General features: G+C 61.4%; 1 protein-coding gene across 1 annotated transcript; it reads left to right on the top strand.

Annotated features, from left to right (window-relative positions):
- The first annotated feature begins 708 nt into the window (after positions 1-708).
- MUC6 (mucin 6, oligomeric mucus/gel-forming) lies at positions 709-27,135 on the top strand. The gene is made up of 44 exons (XM_049096297.1): positions 709-766; positions 3,606-3,668; positions 4,102-4,342; positions 4,414-4,540; positions 4,710-4,800; positions 4,882-4,991; positions 5,144-5,351; positions 5,508-5,630; positions 5,912-6,032; positions 6,158-6,296; positions 6,410-6,514; positions 6,657-6,729; positions 6,818-6,955; positions 7,140-7,301; positions 7,388-7,482; positions 7,577-7,709; positions 7,819-8,068; positions 8,179-8,231; positions 8,327-8,436; positions 8,893-9,044; positions 9,183-9,324; positions 9,408-9,518; positions 9,908-10,093; positions 10,170-10,409; positions 10,497-10,653; positions 10,773-10,913; positions 11,073-11,135; positions 11,525-11,557; positions 12,383-12,610; positions 13,296-13,648; positions 13,930-14,149; positions 14,547-14,650; positions 14,932-14,976; positions 15,048-15,152; positions 15,434-15,631; positions 15,935-16,246; positions 16,436-16,655; positions 17,053-17,156; positions 17,438-17,478; positions 17,537-17,657; positions 17,940-18,813; positions 19,037-25,195; positions 25,916-26,018; positions 26,346-27,135. Exons 1-44 carry the CDS (start codon positions 709-711, stop codon positions 26,521-26,523), a joined length of 12,990 nt encoding a protein of 4,329 aa, XP_048952254.1. The 3' UTR covers positions 26,524-27,135.
- Positions 27,136-27,752: the final 617 nt, after the last annotated feature.

Raw genomic sequence — 27,752 nt, 5'->3', positions numbered from 1 at the left:
GGTCAAATAGCAGCTTAGAGCCACGGGCATTAGAAAAGTCGTGGTGGCCTTTCTGGGTTCAGCATGACCACCTGACACTGCCCCTCCCATTTCTAGGAGGCTGACTGAGAAGGCTCTCTAGGAAGGAGGTGCCAGGCATATGTTCCATCTGAGCCCTAGCCCTGGGACCCCACCCCAAAGAGTGGTCTGGACTGGCTTCACTTCTGGGGGAGGTAGAGCCGAGCGTGCTGGCACCTTGCAGGGTCCTAGGGTCTGGGCAAGGGCAGAGCTCATTCCAGGAGCTGCCCTAGCACTTTGGGCTCCCCCACACACCCAGGACAAACCCCTCTGGGCCCCCAGGGTGTGGCTAATGGTGTCACCCTAACACTCCAGAACCACCCCCAGAATGGCCCCTCCAGCCGTCTCAGCCTGGAGCAAAGATAGGACATGTCTGCAGGGCTCTGGAGGGCCTGTGCCAGCCCCTGCCCAGAGGCAGATGATAATGAGGCTACTGCCCACCAAGGAGCTTTCCAAAGGCCAAGTCCTGATAAAACAGCGCCCAAGATCCTGTTTGGCCACCACTGCGCCCAGTGGGTGCGGCAGGGGCAGGGCCTGCAGCCCCTACATAAGGCGCCCAGGGCTAGCCACTCTGGTGGGTGGAGGTTGCACAGGTCCTTTGCCCTCGCCTGGAGGGCCGGGTCCAGCAGCCACCACTCTTCCCCACGCATCATGCTTGGGCCTCAGCTGCTGTTGCTCCTGTCCTATGGGGGCACCCTGCTCGTCGCTGGTGAGTAAAGGGCCTGCAGGCCGCACCATCAGGGAGGACAGAAACCCTCAGAAGGTCCCTCCTTGCCTCATCAACCAGGTCAGAGTTGCTGGTCCCCAGGACACTGATGGCTGAGAGGCCCCTCCCGCCCTGTGGCTGTCCCACACTGGCCAAGGCCAGGACCTCCATCAGGGTGCCAGCTCTGAGCCCAGCTCAGCGGGTGCACAGGCTGCCACTCCCCCTGCCCTGGGCACAGTGGGGCAGGGTCCCTCAGATACTCAGTGTCTTCAACAGTGGGCAGTGGGACACTGGCACGCTGGGCACCACCCTGGTACTGTCCCTTTTCCACCGAGTCCCAGGTCCTGGGAGGACTGTGGGGTGTTGGGAGCAGGGCAGGAGCCTGGGGCCTCTGGGCCTGTTTCCCCATCACCCTCCTCATGCAGATACTGTAGATTAAACAAAGGGGGACAAAGGGGTACATCCTGGCCCAGGACCACCACCATTTTGCAGAAGCTGGGAAGGGGCCCAGAGCCCACTCAGTCTTGTCCACTGTGCCCACAAAGCAGCAGTCCCCTTACCCCCAACACCCCCAGTCCCTTCTGCTCGCCACTTTAGGTACCACGGGGCCACAGGCTGAAGGCAGTTCCTGCCCCCAACCCTGGGAGGGGGCCAGCCCCAAGGGGTCCTGCAGTGGCCCAGAGAGAAGCTTCTTGCTGACGGCAGGCACCAAGCCCTCTGCATCCTCCCTGTCTGCCGAAGAGGCCAGCAGGATGTTTGTTCTCTCTCTGTAATCCTTGACCTACTGCCCCCTCCTTGGTGGCCCCAGAGCCCCACCAGCCTTGGATGGGGAGCCAGGGAGCACAGGGGATCTTGAGCCTAGTGGGTCCCTCTGGGCCCTCCCCACTCCTTCCCTTCCATGAAACCATGTGGCTCTGAGCACTCAGGACTTTTGCCCTGCCTGGGCCTATCCCCTCTGAGACCTGGACCCAGAACCAGGATAAGAAGGTTCTGGGTCCAGAAGCCAGCCAGGGTGAGGTACGGGTCTGCAGGTGTGGTGAGGGGCTGCAGCTCTGGTGAGCTATGGGGGTCCAGCTGTGAGTGCTGCAGGGAGGAAGGGACAGGGTCTGGCCATGTTCCTGCAAATGCCCTTTGAGCACCGACTCTGTAACGGTGCAGAAGGAAGAGATGAGCTCAAGGTCAGACATTGGAGCCCTGGGGTGCCTGGAACTTGAGGCAGGGGTGGGGGAGGCAGGTGTCAGGCAGCCAGGTTCAGGTGGAGCCAGAAGCAAAGGGGCAGGCAGGTTTGCCAAGTACGCAGAAGGACAGCATGTGCTCCAGTGACTCTACGGCCATCCAGGGGCTGAGAAAGGCTGGAGATGGCAAACCAGCCCTGCCCTGCAGGCCCTGGGGGTCCAGGGCAGGCATCAGGGCTGTTTGGAGATTCTGATGGGAAGGACAGACAACCCCTTGGCCTGCCTCCCAAGTGCTTCAAAGGAGCCCCGCAGCCAATGGCGGGGTTGGGGGGCATCACTGTTCAGACAGTGTCATTGGAAGGGAGGACCACAGATGCCAGGTGATGAGGAAGAGCTGGTGGAGGAGCCACTGTAAGTGTGGACCAGGGAGTGATCCACAGGGGAGGCGGGCAGTGGATGCAACTGGCAGTGGGGCAGGTCATGAGTTGAGGAGGGTCAGAGACAGGGACCCACATGGCAGACACCATGGAGGGAGGAGGCCCAGAACCAAATGTCTCTGGCCCTTTGGAACAGTGGGGCAGCACAGCCTGTGCGCCACCTGCCCCTTGGGGAACCCCTTGGCCATCGGGCAGAGACCCACAAACACCACCAGGCCAAAGGCACAGGGAGTATAAGGGCGCAGGCACAATCAGGAAGGACCCCCAAGCGCCACAAGGGCTGATGAACATGGGCAGAATCAAGGGCCTGGAGCGGGTGTGGAGGATGGGAGCCCCGGGACCACAGCAGGGGCCAGGCAGGGGCGGGGATGAGGCAGGGACCCACAGTGAGGCCTCTCTAGCCTCCCTCAGAGTTACCAGCAGTGATTCCCGCCCCTGCACAAGTGACTGATGTTACCTGGCAACAGGCCCCATGAGCCCAGGGCTGTCTGGGAGCCTAACCGAGAAGAAGGAAGCAGGAAAACATCCATGTTCAGAGCCTGGTTGAGGGAGGAGCCTGCTGGGGAGCCTCAGACCTCACCCCTGGGAGCAGCCCCACGCTGGCCGGACACCCTTCCCGGGGCTCCACCGCCACCTGCTCAAAGACCACCCGGCCCCTCCCACCTCCAACAAGCACCCCGAGCAGCCCACATGGGGGCCAGGCTGCCTGGCATCCAGACCCACAGGAACTGCCCCAGAGCGAGCACTGCCTGGAGCCTGGTCTGTCAAGGTTGCCTGTTTGTTCTGGATGGGGGTTCTCTTTATCAAACCCCAGAGGTGCCTGGAGCTTGTGGGGGATAAGTAGGTATGGGGTGATGCTGGTCGACCAGCAGGCATTGCAGGGCCTGGGGACACCTCACTCCACTCCGCCCAGACGACCGGCATATGACCACACACCTCTCGTCCCTCTCCAGGAGCCTTTCTATCCTTCCAGCACCGGCGATGGCCATCCCCTCACCCTCAGGCCCTGCGCCCTGCCATTCCACATGGGCAGGGATTCCGTGCAAACAGGCTCAGCTAGTGACTGAGTGGCTGGACCGGGCTCATCAGAGGGCATGCAGGGCATGGCCAGAGCCAGGCTGGGGCCTGCCGGCCAGCTCCATACTCCCCAACTAACTCCTGGCTGACAAGCTGCACACTGGTGGGCACAGGCAGGCGCCCCAGCACTGAGCATATTCCTTGCCCACACAGGTCTAAATGAAACCTCCTTTGTGCACCCAGACCTCCAGAGGCTGCAGAACTCTTCACAGACAGGTGAGGGCCATGGGCAGCCTCCTGCCCTACGGAGTCACCACAGGGTGGCCGTGGCCTGGGGTTTCCAGGAGGGGAATCCAGCCAAGGAAATACTTAGCCGGCCCCTCACCCAGAGGAAAACAATCCCGTGCTGCCAAGAGGGGTGGGGGCCCCGCCCGGGAGCTGAGCTGTGGCTGCTGCCCTGCAGACCCCAAACAAGACAGTGGCCATAGCTCCTGCTTGGGGCAGGGGGCAGACCCAGCCCACAGCTGGGCCAGCACTGGGGGGGCGGGGGGGGCGGGGGCTCCTTCCCACCCAAGCCAGAAGCACCTGGAACCTAGGAGGTGAGCATGGGCTCCCCGGGGGGGGCAGCTTGTGGGGTCAGGACCCTCCACCCCTGCCACACCAGCCAGGGGGACACAGGGCTTCAAGACTCTGCCCACTATCTCCACAGCTCCAGACAGGGGCTGGTGCTCCACATGGGGGGCCGGCCACTTCTCCACATTCGATGGCCATGTGTATGACTTTCTGGGGACCTGCAACTACATCTTTGCGGCCACCTGCAAGGACACGTCACCCACCTTCAGTGTCCAGCTACGGCGCGGGCCCGGTGGGGGCATCTCCCGGGTCATTGTGGAGCTGGGGGTCTCTGTGGTCACTGTGCAGAAGGCAGTCATCTCTGTGAAGGATGTAGGGTAGGCCACGTGGCTGCAGTGGGAGGCTGGGGAGCCCAGGGGGGCAGCCCCTGACCACTCTCCTCCCACAGGGTCGTCGGCCTGCCCTATACCAGCAATGGGCTCCAGATCACACCCTTTGGCCAGAACGTGCAGCTGGTGGCAAAGCAGCTGGAGCTGGAGCTGGTGGTCATGTGGGGCCCGGGGACTCACCTCATGGTAAGGACACTGGCAGAGGCAGAGGACTGGGGTGCTGCCTTTCTAGGACAGGGGTCCCAAGCAGCCTTTATACTCCTATGCTGGGGCACAGACTGCAGCCGGAAACCTAGGCTTTGCTGGGTGAGGGTCCTGGGGCCCCTGACAGCAGGGCCCACCTGTCTGCCCACAGGTGCTGGTGGAGAAGCGGCACATGGGCAAGCTGTGTGGTCTCTGTGGGGACTTCAATGGAGAGCAGACCAATGAGTTTCTGAGCGAGGAAGGTAGGTGGGGGCCAGGGCCCAGACCCCCTGTGGCTGGGCCCCCGTTGTGCTGATGCTACCCCACCCCACCCCTACCCCCAGGCAAATTCTTGGAGCCGCACACATATGCTGCCCTCCAGACGCTGGATGACCCCGATGAGATCTGTACCTACAAGGCCGTCCCCAACCCCCAGGTCCCACAGGCAGAGCACGTACGTGAAGTGGTGGGGACCCCAGGGGCTGCAGGAGCCCTTCAGCCATGGTGGGGGCTGGCCCACAGGGTCCGACAGGGCCTCTGAGGCCTTCCAAGGCTGGTGTGGGATGTGGCCCTGACCCCCATGACCCTGAGTGATCCTCTGCCCAGGCCCAGACTTGCACCCAGCTACTGACACTGGTGGCCCCGGAGTGCAACGTGCCCAAAGAGCCATTCATGTGGAGCTGCCAGGTGGACATGGCCGAGTGTGTCCTGCGAGGCCAGCACAACTGCAGCTGTGCCACGCTGTCGGAGTACTCACGCCAGTGCAGCATGGCTGGCCAGGCCGTCAGCAACTGGCGGGGCCCCGGCCTCTGCCGTGAGTCCTGGGAAGGGCAGCAGGGAAGGCCAGGGCCCCAGGCCTGAAGGAGACTGGGTGGAGGAGGGCTGGGCTAAGTTCTTGGCCAGGGCAGGGCCGGGGGCAGGGGTGCCAGGGTACCCCAGCCCCCCTCACAGAGCCTGTGCATGCCTGCAGCCGTGGGTACATGCCCGGCCAACCAGGTGTACCAAGAATGTGGTGAGACCTGCGTCAAGACCTGCTCCAATCCACAGCACACCTGTTCCAGCTTCTGCACCTTTGGCTGCTTCTGTCCCAAAGGTATGGCACCCGCTCCCTCTGGGACCCCTTGAAACTCACCCAGAGACAGAGGGTGGGCCCCTACCCAACTCCAGCACCTGACTTGTCCCAGGGAATGGAAAGGCTTGCCCCCCTACTCCACGGGCCCCAGGGGTCCAAGAGACGGCTAGGAAGATGTGGGACTTGATCTAAGCAAGAGGGTACCTTGGTCTAGACACACAGGCGCTGGGGGTGCAAAGGCCCAAGTGCACAGCGGGTGGGGAGGCATCGAGCCATGGGCACAGGAAGCCCCTCTCCTGCAGGGACGGTGCTTGATGACATCTCCAGAAACCACACCTGCGTGCCAGTCACCCAGTGCCCCTGCATGCTCAACGGCGTGGTCTACGCCCCTGGGGAGGTCGTGACAGCCGCCTGCCAGACCTGGTGAGTGCAGGATGGGGAATAGGGGGGAATTGGGGGTCATGGGGCAGCCCCAGCCCTGGAGGCAGCCAGTACTGCCATCCTGGAACATCTGGGGTGCCATGTGTGCAACCCCACCCTGCCTACAGCCAGTGCACCACGGGCCACTGGAAGTGCACAGAGCAGCCCTGCCCCCAACGCTGCTCCCTGGAAGGCGGCTCCTTTGTCACCACATTTGATGCCAGGCCCTACCGCTTCCATGGCACCTGCACCTACATCCTCCTCCAGGTAGGACACACCACACTACCAGGGGGCCCACCACCAGGCGTCACCACAGGGTGGGGAGGGGTGTCACAAGGAGCACCCCCGGCCACCTGTGCTTAGCCTCACCCCTCTCCCAGAGCCCGCAGCTCCCAGATGGGGCCTCCCTCGTGGCCTCGTACGACAAGTCTGGGTACTCTCACTCGGAGACCGCCCTAGCTGCCATCATTTACATGTCCCGAGAGGTAAGGCCACCCTACCAGCCACGTGGTGGCTGCACCCACCCCGTTATGTCCCAGCTCCTGCTTTACCCCACTGGGCCTGCAGGAGGGGAGGCAGCTCCCTGTTCCTGGTACCCCTGTGACTCACAGGCCACCCTCCCTCTAGGACAAGATCGTGATTTCTCAGGATGAGGTATTCACCCACAACGGGAACACCAAGTGGCTACCATACAAGACCCGTACGTCCTCAGCCCCTGCCCAGCACCCAGGGCCTCACTGGGCCAGAGTCCCAAAGCAGGCTGCTGCCCGAGCCCCCTCTCCCCACAGGCAACATCACCGTCTTCAGGCAGACGTCCACCCACATCCAGATGACCACCACCTTTGGGCTGGAGCTCGTGATCCAGCTGGAGCCCGTGTTCCAGGCATACATTACCATCGGGCCGCAGTTCAGAGGCCAGACCAGAGGTGAGCCCCTCCCTGGCCTCACAGCCACAGCAGAGAAAAGGCCCAACAGAGTTTTGCACGTTAGCACTCAGCACCCTAGGCTGGCACTCATGCCCTGGGCATGGTGATGGGAAGAGGGGGGTTTTGAAGTGCAGGGCTGGGCAGGAGCACAGGCTGGCCCCCTCTCATGGCCCGGCTGGTGCAGGGCTCTGCGGGACCTTCAACGGAGACACGACAGATGACTTCATGGCCAGCACGGGCATCGTGGAGGGCACCGCCTCGCTCTTTGTGGACTCCTGGCGGACAGGCAACTGCCCGGCCTCGCTCGAGCGTGAGACTGATCCCTGCTCCATGAGCCAGCTCAACAGTGAGTGCCCTGGGAGTCTGTGGGTGGGCCCGAGGCCTAGGCAGGGTGAGTAAGAGGCCTATGCCACCCCTGTGCCCCACCCCCAGAGGTGTGTGCAGAGACCCACTGCTCAGTGCTGGTAAGGAACGGCTCAGTGTTCGAGAAGTGCCACGCCATGGTGAACCCCAGGCCCTTCTACAAGGTGGGCAGGGTCTGCAGGACAGGGGGGGCAAGAAGGTGGGCCCTGGGGCCTAAGGGGGGCTGGATGCCAGCTACTATGCCATGTCTGCCCACAGAGGTGCGTGTACCAGGCCTGCAACTATGAGAAGACCATCCTACACGTGTGCGCTGCTCTGAGTGACTATGCGCGTGTGTGTGCCACACGCGGCATCCTGCTACGGGACTGGAGGAACAGTGTGGACAACTGCAGTGCGTGCTGGCGGGGGCAGGCAGGGGTGGAAGGGGGCAGGGGTCATAACAGGGCCCCAACCGGTTCCACCCAGCATCCTCTGAGGGTCTGACCCCCAGTCCCCCACAGCTACCCCCTGCACGGGCAACCAGACATTCGGCTATGACACCCGGGCCTGCGGCCGCACGTGCCTATCCCTGTCTGATCACGCTGCCGAGTGCCACCCAAGTGCCGTGCCTGTGGACGGCTGCAACTGCCCTGAGGGCACCTACCTCAACCACAAGGCTCAGTGTGTACGAAAGTCCCAGTGCCCCTGCCTCCTAGACAGCAATAAGTTCATCCTGGCTGACCAGTCAGCCATGGTCAACGGTGTCATCTGGTGAGCACCAGGCTCCATGGGGGTGGCGGAGGTGGTGGTGGGGAGCAGCCCAGCCTAGCCTGCAACCCCCAGCCCAGGGCCCACATGCTCACACAGCCTACCTCTTGCAGCTACTGTATCAACGGCAGGCTGAGCTGCCCGGGGCGCCCACAGATGCTCCTGGGTATGTAGATGTGCTGACGCAGATGGGCTTGGACTACCCAGTGTGGTGGCCCCTCCAAGCCCTCCTCACTCCAGCTCGGACCTCCTTTCCTGCAGCAACCTGCTCAGCCCCCAAGACCTTCCAGTCCTGCAATGAGTCTTCAGAGAACACATTTGGGGCAGCCTGTGCCCCTACATGTCAGATGCTGGCCACCGGCACCCCCTGTGTAAGGCTTGAGTTGAGCAAGGGGCAGGGGCGCTCCCCAGAGGGCAGTTCCCACTGGACAGCCTGTCACAGATGCCACCCCCAGGGCCTCTCCCTGGACCGTAAGAGGATTTTCACAAAATCCCCAGGAAGGCAGGGCCACACTGTCCCTCTGTCCCCATCACCCCATGATGATGGTGGCTGGTACCCAAAGGGGGCTGAGAGGGTCAGGAGTAGCCCTGGTGGCCAGGCAGCTGGAGTATGCTCATCTGTGGGTGCCCTAAGGACTGTGGGCCAAGCCCCCCACCACCTGCAGAGGTGACACAAAGGACCAGAATCTGTCTAGTGGTTTTACCAGGAGGAAGGCCTGGAGCAGGGGTGGACAAGGGGACCAGATGGGGAGGAATACTACAGGTCTCAGAACTGTGAGGGCCCAGGGCTATGGCAGCAGTTGGCAAACCCACCCTAACCCCTGCAGGTACCCACCAGGTGCGAGCCCGGCTGTGTCTGTGCTGAGGGGCTCTACGAGAACGCCAACGGGCAGTGCGTACCCCCTGAGGAGTGCCCATGCGAGTTTGCAGGGGCCTCCTACCCCCCGGGCGCAGAGCTCCACACTGACTGTAGGACATGGTAAGCCACAGCCTCAGCCCCAAGCCCCCGGTGACCTGGGGCTAACCCTCAGGTCCCCCACCAACCCCACCAAGGTCACAACCTGGTGGGCATGCATATGTGGCCTGCGTCCCCCTGAATCCCCACTTGTCTCCCCAGCACCTGCTCCAGGGGGAAATGGACGTGCTGGCAGAGTGCCCGCTGCTCATCCACCTGCGCTCTGTATGGGGAGGGCCACGTGGTCACCTTTGATGGGCAGCGCTTCATGTTTGATGGCAGCTGCGGGTATATCCTGACCACGGTAAGGCCCCGAGCTAGGCCATGGGGGGTGGGGACCACAGGAGCCAGCAGGCAGGCTCCTTCTCAGCTCCCTCTTCCCTACAGGACGGCTGCGGGGCCAACAACTCACGGCCCACCTTCACAGTCCTCACAGAGAATGTTGTGTGTGGGAAGTCAGGTGTCACCTGCTCCCGCTCCATCAAGATCTCTCTGGGGGTGAGTGAGCCAGTGGCGCTTCCCCACATGTCAGTCCCCAGAACTCCACGTCCCAGGCTCTCAGGGTTCCCGGACACCCCCCACCCCATCTGCACGGCAGACAGCAGGATCTTCTAGAGCTGGAGAGCCACACAAAGGGAAGGGCTTCTGCCAGAAGCCTAACCCTCAGGCCATGGTGCACTTTCCACCATATTCTAGAATGTTCTGCAAATAGCTTCCAAAAGGCAGGCCCCTGGCAGATGATGGGCCCTCAGTAGGCACTGGCCCCCTGGCTCCCTTAACAGATGCAACCCATCCTGCCTCAGCATGGGCAGGTGACACAAAGCCCAGTGACACTGAGCAGCTGCCGGCCAGGGGACCGGCAGCCCCCTGACAGCCTCGCCCCACAGGGCCTGTCCATCGTGCTGGCGGACAGGAACTACACGGTCAGCGGGGAGGACCCCCATGTGCACTTCCGGGTGAACGCCGGCTCCCTGAATCTGGTGCTGGACATCACCATCAGCAATAGGTACAATCTGACCCTCGTCTGGAACAAGCACATGACCATCTTCATCAAGATCACGCGTGCCACCCAGGTACCTGCACTGCCCCAAGGCCCAGGCCCGTCCAAAGGGCAAGGGCAGCACCCAGCCTGATGCTAGCCCCCTACAGGATGCGCTGTGCGGCTTATGTGGCAACTACAACGGAAACATGAAGGATGACTTCGAGACACGCAGCAACTATGTGGCATCCAGTGAGCTGGAATTTGTGAACTCGTGGAAGGACAGCCCACTGTGTGGGGACACCAGCCTCGCACTGGACCCCTGCAGCCTCAACACATTCCGCCGCGCCTGGGCAGAGCGCAAATGTGGCATCATCAACAGCCCCACCTTCGCCGCCTGCCACAGCCAGGTGAGCACAACCTCGGGGTGCACGGCCTGCAATGGCTCCCAGCACAGCCCTGGCCACAGGGCAGGCACTGAGGGCCCATTCCCACAGGTGTACCACCTGCCCTACTACGAGGCTTGTGTACAAGATGCATGTGGCTGCGACACCACTGGGGACTGCGAGTGCCTATGTGATGCGGTGGCGGCCTATGCCAAGGCCTGCCTGGACAAGGGCGTGTGCGTGGACTGGAGGACCCCGGACTTCTGCCGTGAGTGCCCCACCCCTGCCACAGAGCTCCCTGGAGGCAGCGCTCTCCCTGGTGGTTGTGGCACATGTTCAGGCCCTCTGGCTGCACACCAAGGGCCTGACAGGCACCACCTCTTCCAGCCATCTACTGTGACTACTACAACACCCACACGCATGAGGATGGGGCATACCAGTACAACCAGGATGCCAACTGCACATGGCACTACCAGCCGTGCCTCTGCCCTCAGCACCCACAGAGTCTCCCACACACCAACACCGAAGGTACTGGCTGACAGCTGGCAACAGGCAGGGGCCAAGGAGGGCGGGCGTTTGGGGGTGAAAGCAGAGGCAGGGACTAGATGTGGATGGACAGACAAGAGAGAGGGCCAGGCCTGGGGAGGAGGGGGCTCCACATAACATCCTGTGTAACCCCCTCCCCAGGCTGCTACAACTGCTCCCAGCACGAGTACTTCGACCAGAACACAGGGACCTGCGTTCCCTGCAGTAAGCTCCCTAATCGCCCAAAGCCCCACTCCACCCAGCCTCGGGCTGGAGCTGCCAACCTACTGGCAGCCCCCTCCCCACGGCGGTGCCCTGAGGTGCGGAGACTCCCCAGGACCCAGGCCATCTGGGCCGAGTCAACAGAAACAGGGAGAGCACCAGCCTCCCCTTTCTCCCCTGTCCCTGCCATCAACTTCCCCAGTGGCTAGCCAAGGGCAGACCCAACCCTGCCAGCCTGCTGCCTGCATCACTGCCTGACGGTGGGATGGGACAGGGATTAAGACAGGGATGAAGACCAGGAGCAGGGGTCCAGGCCCCTCTGCGGCGGCTCCACCCCCTGGGTCCTCAGCTGGGCAGGGGGGCAGCGCTCCTGACGGCCCCTCTTCTTGCAGTGTCGCCGCCCACCACGCCGAGACCCACCACAGGTGATTACACACACACTAGGTGTCAAGGTGAAGCAGGCCCAGCCCCAGCTCCATCCTGGCTCAGCAGGATGGCCCCCAGCCAGCCCAGTCTGTATCTGTTGGGTGCCTGGCCTGCAACACTGCTGTGGTCCCTGTGTCCCCAGCCAGTGGTGGGGGTGGGCTGGGCCAGGGACCAAGCCTGGGGTGCCCCTGGGGCTGCTCTGCACGGAGGGAGCAGCAGGTACCACCTAACTAGGAGTCAGAGGGCAAGGGGCACACACAGAGCCTGCCCCTGGCAGGTCCATCACAGCCCCCATGGGCAGGCATGAGCACAGCAGGGTGACATAAAGGTCAGGGTGAGGGTGGGCAGTGGGGGATGGGGCCCTACATGTGCTCAATAACACAATGTTCCCCAGAGGTCATTCTTAGGCACAGAGTCCCCTGTGCTTGAGGCCAGAGCCCAAATTCCAAAAAATAACCCATCACAGAATGTGACCGCTCTTTGCTGCCTTGATCCTAATGAAAGAAAACATGCAGGACATGCCACCTAGATACCCCCCTGGAGCACACATTAGCCTCCGTGCAGCCCACCCCGCCCCACCCAGCAGAACCTCTTCCAGCGGCCCAGACACCATGAGGCAATAAGACATGCATCCTATTAGCAAGGGTGGGTGGACAGACCCTGAAAATGCCACTGAGGCCACTCAATCCATGCAGCCAGGGAGGCCGTGGCTGTGAGCGAGGGAAAGCCACCTATTCCCATGGGGTTCGGGGGGCAGAGCCCTTAGACTCAGTGGGAGAGGGCAGAGGGCTCTGGAGGAATGTTCTGAGTGCTGCTCCCTGCAGAGTCACCTCGATCCATCTCTGCCATCACCCCACGGGCTACATCAGCACCAACCCCAATGACCACACTCAAGTCTACAGCGACAGGACCCACCGAGACACAGACCACAATGAAGTTCACAGCTTCAATGTTCAGCTCAGCAATGCAATCCACAGCTCGGTCCACGGAGCACACCACGGCAGCACCAAGGACCAAAGAAATCTCAGAGACCTCCAGAGGACCCCCAACAAGTAAGCAAACCCCATATGCCTGTCTCCAAAAAGGGGAGACACACAAATGCCAGGAACCCAACGAGGTGGTAGGGGGCTCTGTGGAGCTGCAAGGTCCACTTTTGGCCAAAATGCGGGGATACCAACCAAGCACCAACCCTGAGCACACCATACAAACTATACTCCTTCAGTGCTTCACGGAGAAAGTGCCACAGCTCCTAACCACCACGACCCATCCACCCCAATGAGTCACATACTGAGGACATATCAATGCTAACAACTGTGCCTAACAAAAGTGCAGTCCTGACCCCTCAGATGCAACAACAAAATGTCCCCATTGATTCAGAGTAACCAGAAGAAAACAGCCATCCCAAGGACAGAACAGGTGGTCCAAGCAGGAACACACTAACCCAAACAAAAATAACCTCCTGACCCAGGACAGGGGACCAGTGGGGCAAGAGTCACAGGGACGAAACCAAATAGACATACTACACAAGAATTACCTAAAACGGGATACAAATGCAAACAAAAAACATGAGTGACTGACATACATACAGGAAAAGACACACAAACAAGGCCAGGAACACTGCTACCACAGAACCAACAGGAGGGAAAGATTAACGGGGCATAACAGAGGACACAATGGGTCACAGAGGCAACTGAGCACACAGGGAACGGCAAGTCTGACTCACCTTATTTCCCACAGCATCCCCGAAACACACTTCGATACGAAACACACCTATGACCACGGAAACAAAGAGCATGGAGACCATTCGATCCCAGGAGACTACAGTAACCGAAAACAGCCAGCTAACGACTCACTACCTACCGCACACACACGAGACAACAACAGAGACAAGCCGTATCACAAACACACCTCTCACTTTACACACCACCCATACCTTTCACCCTACGCCCTCGCCTGCTGTCCCCACAAACACACTCCACACCACAGGTTCCCCTACCGGGACATCCTTCCGGACCACCACAGGCTTCCCCAGCCCATCCCACGCCGAGACCACCCTCTCTACTCACATGTCTGCCACCAGCACATCCTCGGTGACCCCCACCTCCCACCTCGTCATCAGCCCAACATACGAACCGACCCCCTCTCCCCACTCCACTGCCAGACACACTGGAACCCCATCCCCGTCTCCACACAGCCCCGGCACAGGCACACAGCCCACGCACACAAAACCCCCACTGACGCGGACCACGGCCACCCCTACCTCGATCAGCACAGTCAACACCTCCACCTCCCCACGGTCACATCCAACCTCACCGATCCACCAGGAGGCATCTTCTGCCCATCCCACCACCATCTCCAACCACCCTCCTAGGACATTGACCACGACCTCCTGGACTCGCTCAGCAGCAACCAGCAAGCCGCACACTCCCCACACCTCTCACGCTGCATCCTCACCTGCTGTCCCCACCAGCACAGTCCACAGCACAGGTACCCCTACCGGAACATCCTTCCGGACCACCACAGCCTTCCCCAGCCCATCAAGCTCCGAGACCACCATCTCCTCCCATGCGTCCGCCTCCACCACGTCCTCGGTGACCAGCACCTCCCATCTGGTCACCAGACCAACACACCAACCGACGCCCTCTCCCCACTCCACTGCCAGACACACTGGAACCCCATCCCCGTCTCCACACAGCCCCGGCACAGGCACACAGCCCACGCACACAAAACCCCCACTGACGCGGACCACGGCCACCCCTACCTTGGTCAGCACAGTCAAAACTTCCACCTCCCCACGGTCACATCCAACCTCACCGATCCACCAGGAGGCATATTCCCCCCATCCCACCACCATCTCCAACCACCCTCCTAGGACAGTGACCACGACCTCCTGGACTCGCTCAGCAGTGACCAGCAAGCCGCACACTCCCCACACCTCTCACGCTGCATCCTCGCCTGCTGCTCCCACCAAAACAGTCCACTCCACAGGTCCCCCTACCAGGACATCCTTCCGGACCACTACAGCCTTCTCCAGCCCATCAAGCCCCGAGACCACCATCTCCTCCCATGCGTCCGCCTCCACCACGTCCTCGGTGACCAGCACCTCCCATCTGATCATCAGTCCCAACACACAAACCGACCCCTCTCCCCACTCCACTGCCAGACACACTGGAACCCCATCCCAGTCTCCACACAGCCCCGGCACAGGCACACAGCCCACGCACACAAAACCCCCACTGACGCGGACCACGGCCACCCCTACCTCGGTCAGCACAGTCAAAACTTCCACCTCCCCACGGTCACATCCAACATCACCTATGCACCAGGAGGCATCTTCCGCCCATCCCACAACCATCTCCAACCACCCTCCTAGGACAGTGACCACGACCTCCTGGACTCGCTCAGCAGCGACCAGCAAGCCGCACACTCCCCACACCTCTCACGCTGCATCCTCGCCTGCTGTTCCCACCAAAACAGTCCACTCCACAGGTACCCCCTAACGGGACATCCTTCCGGACCACCACAGCCTTCTCCAGCCCATCAAGCCCCGAGACCACCATCTCCTCCCATGCGTCCGCCTCCACCACGTCCTCAGTGACCAGCACCTCCCATCTGGTCACCAGACCAACACACCAACCGACCCCCTCTCCCCACTCCACTACCAGACACACTGGAACCCCATCCCCGTCTCCACACAGCCCCAGCACTGGCACACAGCCCACGCACACAAAATCCCCACTGACGCGGACCACGGCCACCCCTACCTCGGTCAGCACAGTCAAAACTTCCACCTCCCCACGGTCACATCCAACCTCACCGATCCACCAGGAGGCATCTTCCCCCCATCCCACCACCATCTCCAACCACCCTCCTAGGACAGTGACCACGACCTCCTGGACTCGCTCAGCAGCGACCAGCAAGCAGCACACTCCCCACACCTCTCACGCTGCATCCTCGCCTGCTGCTCCCACCAAAACAGTCCACTCCACAGGTCCCCCTACCGGGACATCCTTCCGGACCACCACAGCCTTCCCCAGCCCATCAAGCTCCGAGACCACCATCTCCTCCCATGCGTCCGCCTCCACCACGTCCTCGGTGACCAGCACCTCCCACCTGGTCATCAGCCCAACATACGAACCGACCCCCTCTCCCCACTCCACTGCCAGACTCACTGGAACCCCATCCCCGTCTCCACACAGCCCCGGCACAGGCACACAGCCCACGCACACAAAACCCCCACTGACGCGGACCACGGCCACCCCTACCTTGGTCAGCACAGTCAAAACTTCCACCTCCCCACGGTCACATCCAACCTCACCGATCCACCAGGAGGCATATTCCCCCCATCCCACCACCATCTCCAACCACCCTCCTAGGACAGTGACCACGACCTCCTGGACTCGCTCAGCAGCGACCAGCAAGCCGCACACTCCCCACACCTCTCACACTGCATCCTCGCCTGCTGCTCCCACCAAAACAGTCCACTCCACAGGTCCCCCTACCAGGACATCCTTCCGGACCACTACAGCCTTCTCCAGCCCATCAAGCCCCGAGACCACCATCTCCTCCCATGCGTCCGCCTCCACCACGTCCTCAGTGACCAGCACCTCCCATCTGATCATCAGTCCAACACACGAACCGACCCCTTCTCCCCACTCCACTGCCAGACACACTGGAACCCCATCCCCGTCTCCACACAGCCCCGGCACAGGCACACAGCCCACGCACACAAAACCCCCACTGACGCGGACCACGGCCACCCCTACCTCGGTCAGCACAGTCAAAACTTCCACCTCCCCACGGTCACATCCAACATCACCGATCCACCAGGAGGCATCTTCCCCCCATCCCACCACCATCTCCAACCACCCTCCTAGGACAGTGACCACGACCTCTTGGACTCGCTCAGCAGCGACCAGCAAGCCGCACACTCCCCACACCTCTCACGCTGCATCCTCGCCTGCTGTCCCCACCAGCACAGTCCACTCCACAGGTCCCCCTACCGGGACATCCTTCCGGACCACCACAGCCTTCTCCAGCCCATCAAGCCCCGAGACCACCATCTCCTCCCATGCGTCCGCCTCCACCACGTCCTCGGTGACCAGCACCTCCCATCTGATCATCAGCCCAACACACCAACCGACCCCCTCTCCCCACTCCACTGCCAGACACACTGGAACCCCATCCCAGTCTCCACACAGCCCCGGCACAGGCACACAGCCCACGCACACAAAACCCCCACTGACGCGGACCACGGCCACCCCTACCTCGGTCAGCACAGTCAAAACTTCCACCTCCCCACGGTCACATCCAACATCACCTATCCACCAGGAGGCATCTTCCGCCCATCCCACAACCATCTCCAACCACCCTCCTAGGACAGTGACCGTGACCTCCTGGACTCACTCAGCAGCGACCAGCAAGCCGCACACTCCCCACACCTCTCACGCTGCATCCTCGCCTGCTGTTCCCACCAAAACAGTCCACTCCACAGGTCCCCCCAAAGGGACATCCTTCCGGACCACCACAGCCTTCCCCAGCCCATCAAGCCCCGAGACCACCATCTCCTCCCATGCGTCCGCCTCCACCACGTCCTCGGTGACCAGCACCTCCCATCTGGTCACCAGACCAACACACCAACCGACCCCCTCTCCCCACTCCACTACCAGACACACTGGAACCCCATCCCCGTCTCCACACAGCCCCAGCACTGGCACACAGCCCACGCACACAAAATCCCCACTGACGCGGACCACGGCCACCCCTACCTCGGTCAGCACAGTCAAAACTTCCACCTCCCCACGGTCACATCCAACCTCACCGATCCACCAGGAGGCATCTTCCCCCCATCCCACCACCATCTCCAACCACCCTCCTAGGACAGTGACCACGACCTCCTGGACTCGCTCAGCAGCGACCAGCAAGCCGCACACTCCCCACACCTCTCACGCTGCATCCTCGCCTGCTGTTCCCACCAGCACAGTCCACTCCACAGGTCCCCCTACCGGGACATCCTTCCAGACCACCACAGCCTTCTCCAGCCCATCAAGCTCCGAGACCACCATCTCCTCCCATGCGTCCGCCTCCACCACGTCCTCGGTGACCAGCACCTCCCACCTGGTCATCAGCCCAACATACGAACCGACGCCCCTCTCCCCACTCCACTGCCAGACACACTGGAACCCCATCCCCGTCTCCACACAGCCCCGGCACAGGCACACAGCCCACGCACACAAAACCCCCACTGACGCGGACCACGGCCACCCCTACCTTGGTCAGCACAGTCAAAACTTCCACCTCCCCACGGTCACATCCAACATCACCGATCCACCAGGAGGCATCTTCTGCCCATCCCACCACCATCTCCAACCACCCTCCTAGGACAGTGACCAGCAAGCCGCACACTCCCCACACCTCTCACGCTGCATCCTCACCTGCTGTCCCCACCAGCACAGTCCACACCTCAGGTCCCCCTACCGGGACATCCTTCCGGACTACCACCGCCTTTCCCAGCCCTTCCCGCCCCGAGACCACCGTCTCCACTCACATGTCTGCCTCCAGCACATCCTCGGTGACCCCCACCTCCCATCTCATCATCACTCCAACACAACACCCGACACCCTCTCCCCACTCCACTGCCAGACACACTGGAACCCCATCCTCATCTCCCCACAGCCCCGATACAGGCACACAGCCCACGCACACCACACCCCAACTGACCCGGACCACCGCCACCCCTACCTCGGTCAGCACAACCAGAACCTCCACGTCCCGACAGTCGTATCCATCAGCACCCATCCACCAGGAGGCCTCTTCAACCCACTCCAGCACTACCTCCAACCAGACTCCAAGGACGGGATTCGCAACCTCCCCGACTCACTCAGCAACGGCGAGCAAGTCACACACGCCCCACACGCTCCTAACGTCTCACTCAGCGCCCACACCTTCTGTCCCTACCAAAACCTCGCACACCACAGGTCCGCCTTCAGGGACATCCTTCCGGACTACCACAGCCTTCCCCAGCCCATCAAGCCCCGAGACCACCATCTCCTCCCATGCGTCGGCCTCCACCACGTCCTCGGTGACCAGCACCTCCCATCTGGTCATCAGCCCAACACACCAACCGACCCCCTCTCCTCACTCCACTACCAGACACACTGGAACCCCATCCCCGTCTCCACACAGCCCCAGTACAGGCACACAGCCCACGCACACAAAACCCCCACTGACGCGGACCACGGCCACCCCTACCTCGGTCAGCACAGTCAAAACTTCCACCTCCCCACGGTCACATCCAACCTCACCGATCCACCAGGAGGCATCTTCCCCCCATCCCACCACCATCTCCAACCACCCTCCTAGGACAGTGACCACGACCTCTTGGACTCGCTCAGCAGCGACCAGCAAGCCGCACACTCCCCACACCTCTCACGCTGCATCCTCGCCTGCTGTCCCCACCAGCACAGTCCACTCCACAGGTCCCCCTACCGGGACATCCTTCCGGACCACCACAGCCTTCTCCAGCCCATCAAGCCCCGAGACCACCATCTCCTCCCATGCGTCCGCCTCCACCACGTCCTCGGTGACCAGCACCTCCCATCTGATCATCAGTCCAACACACCAACCGACCCCCTCTCCCCACTCCACTGCCAGACACACTGGAACCCCATCCCAGTCTCCACACAGCCCCGGCACAGGCACACAGCCCACGCACACAAAACCCCCACTGACGCGGACCACGGCCACCCCTACCTCGGTCAGCACAGTCAAAACCTCCACCTCCCCACGGTCACATCCAACATCACCTATCCACCAGGAGGCATCTTCCGCCCATCCCACAACCATCTCCAACCACCCTCCTAGGACAGTGACCGTGACCTCCTGGACTCACTCAGCAGCGACCAGCAAGCCGCACACTCCCCACACCTCTCACGCTGCATCCTCGCCTGCTGTTCCCACCAAAACAGTCCACTCCACAGGTCCCCCCAAAGGGACATCCTTCCGGACCACCACAGCCTTCCCCAGCCCATCAAGCCCCGAGACCACCATCTCCTCCCATGCGTCCGCCTCCACCACGTCCTCGGTGACCAGCACCTCCCATCTGGTCACCAGACCAACACACCAACCGACCCCCTCTCCCCACTCCACTACCAGACACACTGGAACCCCATCCCCGTCTCCACACAGCCCCAGCACTGGCACACAGCCCACGCACACAAAATCCCCACTGACGCGGACCACGGCCACCCCTACCTCGGTCAGCACAGTCAAAACTTCCACCTCCCCACGGTCACATCCAACATCACCGATCCACCAGGAGGCATCTTCCCCCCATCCCACCACCATCTCCAACCACCCTCCTAGGACAGTGACCACGACCTCCTGGACTCGCTCAGCAGCGACCAGCAAGCCGCACACTCCCCACACCTCTCACGCTGCATCCTCACCTGCTGTCCCCACCAGCACAGTCCACTCCACAGGTCCCCCTACCGGGACATCCTTCCGGACCACCACAGCCTTCTCCAGCCCATCAAGCCCCGAGACCACCATCTCCTCCCATGCGTCCGCCTCCACCACGTCCTCGGTGACCAGCACCTCCCATCTGGTCATCAGCCCAACACACCAACTGACCCCCTCTCCTCACTCCACTACCAGACACACTGGAACCCCATCCCCGTCTCCACACAGCCTCGGCACAGGCACACAGCCCACGCACACAAAACCCCCACTGACGCGGACCACGGCCACCCCTACCTCGGTCAGCACTGTCAACACCTCCACCTCCCCACGGTCACATCCAACATCACCGATCCACCAGGAGGCATCTTCCCCCCATCCCACCACCATCTCCAACCACCCTCCTAGGACAGTGACCACGACCTCCTGGACTCGCTCAGCAGCGACCAGCAAGTCGCACACTCCCCACACCTCTCACGCTGCATCCTCGCCTGCTGTCCCCACCAGCACAGTCCACTCCACAGGTCCCCCTACCGGGACATCCTTCCGGACCACTACAGCCTTCCCCAGCCCATCAAGCTCCGAGACCACCATCTCCTCCCATGCGTCCACCTCCACCACGTCCTCGGTGACCAGCACCTCCCATCTGATCATCAGCCCAACACACCAACCGACGCCCTCTCCCCACTCCACTGCCAGACACACTGGAACCCCATCCCAGTCTCCACACAGCCCCGGCACAGGCACACAGCCCACGCACACAAAACCCCCACTGACGCGGACCACGGCCACCCCTACCTCGGTCAGCACAGTCAGAACTTCCACCTCCCCACGGTCACAACGAACATCACCTATCCACGAGGAGGCATCTTCCGCCCATCCCACCACAATCTCCAACCACTCTCCTAGGACAGTGACCACAACCTCCTGGACTCGCTCAGCAGCGACCAGCAAGCCGCACACTCCCCACACCTCTCACGCTGCATCCTCGCCTGCTGTCCCCACCAGCACAGTCCACTCCACAGGTCCCCCTACCGGGACATCCTTCCGGGCCACCACAGCCTTCCCCAGCCCATCAAGCCCCGAGACCACCATCTCCTCCCATGCGTCCGCCTCCAGCACATCCTCGGTAACCACCACCTCCCACCTGGTCATCAGCCCAACATACGAACCGACCCCCTCTCCCCACTCCACTGCCAGACTCACTGGAACCCCATCCCCGTCTCCACACAGCCCCGGCACAGGCACACAGCCCACGCACACAAAACCCCCACTGACGCGGACCACGGCCACCCCTACCTCGGTCAGCACAGTCAAAACTTCCACCTCCCCACAGTCACATACAACATCACCTATCCACCAGGAGGCATCTTCCGCCCATCCCACCACCATCTCCAACCACCCTCCTAGGACAGTGACCAGCAAGCCGCACACTCCCCACACCTCTCACACTGCATCCTCACCTGCTGTCCCCACCAGCACAGTCCACACCACAGGTCCCCCTACCGGGACATCCTTCCGGACTACCACCGCCTTTCCCAGCCCTTCCCGCCCCGAGACCACCGTCTCCACTCACATGTCTGCCTCCAGCACATCCTCGGTGACCCCCACCTCCCATCTCGACATCACTCCAACGCAACACCTGACACTCTCTCCCCACTCCACTGCCAGACACACTGGAACCCCATCCTCATCTCCCCACAGCCCTGATACAGGCACACAGCCCACGCACACCACACCCCAACTGACCCAGACCACCGCCACCCCTACCTCGGTCAGCACAACCAGAACCTCCACGTCCCGACAGTCGTATCCATCAGCACCCATCCACCAGGAGGCCTCTTCAACCCACTCCAGCACCACCTCCAACCAGACTCCGAGGACGGGATTCGCAACCTCCCCGACTCACTCAGCAACGGCGAGCAAGTCACACACGCCCCACACGCTCCAAACGTCTCACTCAGCGCTCACACCTTCTGTCCCTACCAAAACCTCGCACACCACAGGTCCGCCTTCGGGGACATCCTTCCGGACCACCACAGCCTTCCCCAGCCCATCAAGCCCCGAGACCACCATCTCCTCCCTAGCGTCTGCCTCCACCACGTCCTCGGTGACCAGCACCTCCCATCTGGTCATCAGCCCAACACACCAACCGACCCCCTCTCCTCACTCCACTGCCAGACACACTGGAACCCCATCCCCGTCTCCACACAGCCCCAGTACAGGCACACAGCCCACGCACACAAAACCCCCACTGACGCGGACCACGGCCACCCCTACCTTGGTCAGCACAGTCAAAACTTCCACCTCCCCACGGTCACATCCAACCTCACCGATCCACCAGGAGGCATCTTCCCCCAATCCCACCACCATCTCCAACCACCCTCCTAGGACAGTGACCACGACCTCCTGGACTCGCTCAGCAGCGACCAGCAAGCCGCACACTCCCCACACCTCTCACGCTGCATCCTCGCCTGCAGTTCCCACCAAAACAGTCCACTCCACAGGTCCCCCTACCGGGACATCCTTCCGGACCACCACAGCCTTCCCCAGCCCATCAAGCCCCGAGACCACCATCTCCTCCCATGTGTCCGCCTCCACCACGTCCTCGGTGACCAGCACCTCCCATCTGATCATCAGTCCAACACACCAACCGACGCCCTCTCCCCACTCCACTGCCAGACACACTGGAACCCCATCCCCGTCTCCACACAGCCCCGGCACAGGCACACAGCCCACGCACACAAAACCCCCACTGACGCGGACCACGGCCACCCCTACCTCGGTCAGCACAGTCAAAACTTCCACCTCCCCACGGTCACAACGAACATCACCTATCCACGAGGAGGCATCTTCCGCCCATCCCACCACAATCTCCAACCACCCTCCTACGACAGTGACCACAGCCTCCTGGACTCGCTCAGCAGCGACCAGCAAGCCGCACACTCCCCACACCTCTCACGCTACATCCTCGCCTGCTGTCCCCACCAGCGCAGTCCACACCACAGGTCCCCCTACCGGGACATCCTTCCGGACCACCACAGCCTTCCCCAGCCCATCAAGCACCGAAACCACCATCTACTCCCATGCGTCCGCCTCCACCACGTCCTCGGTGACCAGCACCTCCCATCTGGTCATCAGCCCAACACACCAACCGACCCCCTCTCCTCACTCCACTACCAGACACACTGGAACCCCATCCCCGTCTCCACACAGCCCCGGCACAGGCACACAGCCCACGCACACAAAGCCCCCACTGACGCGGACCACGGCCACCCCTACCTCGGTCAGCACAGTCAAAACTTCCACCTCCCCACGGTCACAACGAACATCACCTATCCACGAGGAGGCATCTTCCGCCCATCCCACCACAATCTCCAACCACGCTCCTACGACAGTGACCACAACCTCCTGGACTCGCTCAGCAGCGACCAGCAAGCCGCACACTCCCCACACCTCTCACGCTACATCCTCGCCTGCTGTCCCCACCAGCGCAGTCCACACCACAGGTCCCCCTACCGGGACATCCTTCCGGACCACCACAGCCTTCCCCAGCCCATCAAGCACCGAAACCACCATCTCCTCCCATGCGTCCGCCTCCACCACGTCCTCGGTGACCAGCACCTCCCATCTGATCATCAGTCCAACACACCAACCGACCCCCTCTCCTCACTCCACTACCAGACACACTGGAACCCCATCCCCGTCTCCACACAGCCCCGGCACAGGCACACAGCCCACGCACACAAAACCCCCACTGACGCGGACCACGGCCACCCCTACCTCGGTCAGCACTGTCAACACCTCCACCTCCCCACGGTCACATCCAACATCACCTATCCACCAGGAGACATCTTCCGCCCATCCCACAACCATCTCCAACCACCCTCCTAGGACAGTGACCACAACTTCCTGGACTCGCTCAGCAGCGACCAGCAAGTCGCACACTCCCCACACCTCTCACGCTGCATCCTCGCCTGCTGTCCCCACCAGCACAGTCCACTCCACAGGTCCCCCTACCGGGACATCCTTCCGGACCACTACAGCCTTCCCCAGCCCATCAAGCTCCGAGACCACCATCTCCTCCCATGCGTCCGCCTCCACCACGTCCTCGGTGACCAGCACCTCCCATCTGATCATCAGCCCAACACACCAACCGACCCCCTCTCCCCACTCCACTGCCAGACACACTGGAACCCCATCCCCGTCTCCACACAGCCCCGGCACAGGCACACAGCCCACGCACACAAAGCCCCCACTGACGAGGACCACGGCCACCCCTACCTCGGTCAGCACAGTCAAAACCTCCACCTCCCGACCATCACATCCAACATCACCTATCCACCAGGAGGTATCTTCCGTCCATACCTCCGCCTTCCCCAGCCCATCGCACCCTGGGACAACCCTCTCCATGCACACGTCTGCCTCCACCACAGCCTCGGTGACCCCCACCTCCCATCTCGTCATCACCCCAACATATGAACCGACACCGTCTCCCTACTCCACTGCTAGACACACGCGCACGTCCACCTCCACCATGTCCTCTGTGTCCCGCACCTCCCACATCTTCATCAGCCCAACACAGCAGCCCATGCCCTCTCCCATTTCCACTGCCACACACACTGGATCCCCTACTCCATCTCCATTCTTCTCCAGCTCAAGTTCAATCTCCCACACTCTGACTTCTTCAAGCTCTCCAAGCACATCAATTACTGCCTCTGTTTCTTCCATTGTTTATTCTTCAGGTGCCTCCATCCCCATGTTGTCCTCCAGGTCCTCTCCTTCCCCCCATACTTTTCTCCCCTCTACTCTGCCCACTAAGCCTCTTCCCCATGTGAGTCCTAGCTCGGTGTCCAGCACCATCATTCCTCCTTCTTCAACCAAGACCACACCCAGCACCCCCTTCTCCCACAATCTCTCTTCCCATTCTACTACTTCACAGTCTACGTCCCTTACCACTCGAACCCCCACATCTGGTATCTTTTCATCCACCATGGGAATTACTTCTCCCACCACTAATCTCACCACTGGACCATCTACTATCAGTAGGCTGCCGACCACTGTCATCCTGACCACCCCAACCTCTCGCCATGGGAGCTCAACCCTTCCTAATATAGGATCCCTATCTACTGTGGGACCCTCTGTCTCCTCTCTGGTGACATCTCCATCCAGCTCTACAGGTAAGCAATTTATCTCTTTCATCCACCTTGCTTCCTTTGTGCTAGCGTCACTCAGCTCAGCCTCCTCCATCTGTTGACTCCCACCTTCATTGTCCTCTCACACTGCCCGCTGACTTCCAAGCCATGCTCTTGCCTCTCAGCCAATGTGCACACTACTGACAGGGGCTTCGTATTCATTGTACAGCAATCTCCTTTCTTCCCCATAACACCTTCACTTCTTTTGAGGTCAGCAGGCAGCTCAGCCTCCCCCCATTCCTCTGGCAGGTTCTGTTTGCAGGAGACCAGTCACCCATGCCAAAGGGCTGGTGTTGGGCCACAAGGGGAGGGGCCCAATAGTGGCCCCACAGGCCTCAGAAAATCCTTGATTTAAGGGACTCCCAGGGTATCCAGCTTTCAGCAGCAACACCCAAAATGAGAGACCGTCAGCCTTTGTTCCTATGCAGAGCTGTGAGATCTGAGGTCAGCAGGGCTGGGACAAGGCGAAATTGCCTGGGCTGGGGGCCCGAGTGCAGGGGTAGGAGCCCAGGGGAGACCCCTCTACAGGCAGGAAGGGATACTCGCCTCATGTAAACAATTGTGCAGCTTGCAATCTGCTCTCTCTATACTCAACTGAGTCGCATTCATCCCCATGTCACATGTCCTGTCCTCAGGGTCAGGTCTGGGTCAGTCCCCCTCCATGCCCAGGGGCTGGCGTCTGACCACACCTATCTTGGCTCCCAGGGGTCTGTGACGTGAAGGAGCTTGAGGAGGAGGTCACGTACCGAGGGTGCACAGCCAATGTGACAGTGACCCGCTGTGAGGGTTCCTGTCCTGCATCGGCCAGGTGAGTGCTGTCCCAAGCAGCCTCCAAACAGGGCTGGGACCGGAGCTTAGAGCCGACCCCATCCCAGAGCAAGTTCCTGGCCCCAGTGAGATAGGATGAAAGGCAGGTACCCTCAGCAGCTCCCAATGTCCATGGCACCTGCCTAAGGCTGACTGCCTGACAGCCGGGGAGGTCAGCAGGGGCCAAGAGTGCTGGGGCCTGCCCGAGGGTCCCGCCTATTAACTCAAACTCGGTCCACATCCTTCTCTCTGGAGTGGTCCAGCAGCCATGGGAGCACTCTGGGGGCGGTGGCCCTGACCCACACTCCTGGCTCTGGCTTCTTTGCAGCTTCAACATCTACACGAACCAAGTGGACACCCACTGTAGCTGCTGCCACCCCGTCAGCTCCTACCAGAAGCAGTTTGTGCTGCCCTGCTCAGACCCTGAAGTGCTGGGACAGCAGTTGGTATTAACACTACAGATGTTCAGCAGCTGTGCATGTAGTCCACAGCACTGTGGGGTCTAGAGGAAACAGCCCCCCAGGTGTGAGGACAAAGCACCCCTCCCAACACCAGCCCCACTACCGCTCCTGACACTGGTTTCCTGTGCTCAGCAGCCCCTCACCTTCCACAAGGCACAACGTCAAAAAGCCCCCACACACAGCTTACCAGGGCACTTGCCAGGAAGGGGCTGCAGACCCTAAGCCGAGCAGGTGGCAATAAACTGGTGCCTCCTAGCCATACCTGTCGATCGTCCACACAGCCTCTCAGACTTTGAAGGTGGCTACCCATCCCTGCCAGAACCAGCCCCCAGAAACAGCCTGAGCAACAGGTGCCTGGGAGGGGGCAACGGGAAAGGCCACTCTAGCGGGAGGCCTGAGAAGAGGGGACACATGTCCCACGAGATGCAAGGCATCTGAGCAAGGGACGAGCAAGGAAGAGGCACAGGGCAGCAGTAAAGGTGACATCAAGGCGAGGATACTACAGCCGGGGAAGGGAAGGGAGGGGAGGATGCAAGCACCAGCCAGTATCAGCACCTGCCCACCAACCAAGCTCACCCTGGGGAGGGGCATCACACATGCCATGCAAGACCAACGCACTGTGAACAGATAACAAATAAACTAGCATTGGCCAACACATAGGGGCTGGCCTGTGAGCTCTGTGTTGTCTCCCTATACCCTGGGCATCTATGAGTTCCCAAACCTACACCTACACAGAGTAGTAGGTACAGGGCTCTGAGCATGGGCCTCTGCAGTGGCACCAGCACGCAAACTGTGACTCCCTCCAGTTGCCTTCCTGAGACCCACACTGCAACAAATGGCTGCCTGTGCCCCTTGCCACTCCACAGGGCTCCCCCAGGGCATGTCTCTGAGGAGCCCAGTCCTTGCTAACAAAGCAGGGGAATGCACAGACCCCGGCTCTCCCTGGGCCCCTTAGGTGCCAACAACAGATGTTTTTGTTTAGGACAAGTCTGCCAGCAATACCCTCACCCATATAACACATCCTCCCACCAACAGAACAGAGGCCCTGGCTCAGACCTGCCCCTGCCCCAGCCACCTCAGGTGCAAACAGGCTGCTTGTGTCTGTGACACAGCCAACACAGTGACAAACGAGAGCCAAGAACAGGAACAGCATACAGAAGCTGGGCTCTAGCTCACCCTCGGCATGGTTCTCTGATCCCTGGCCACACACAGAGGCCCTCCTGTGGGACACAAGGTCCCACACACCCCAGGAAAGAGTAGCTCACCCTGCAGAA

Source organism: Canis lupus, chromosome 18 (genome assembly GCF_003254725.2).
Source record: "Canis lupus dingo isolate Sandy chromosome 18, ASM325472v2, whole genome shotgun sequence".
NCBI classification, from domain to species: domain Eukaryota; kingdom Metazoa; phylum Chordata; class Mammalia; order Carnivora; family Canidae; genus Canis; species Canis lupus.
This window is presented reverse-complemented; position numbering and strand designations above follow the sequence as displayed.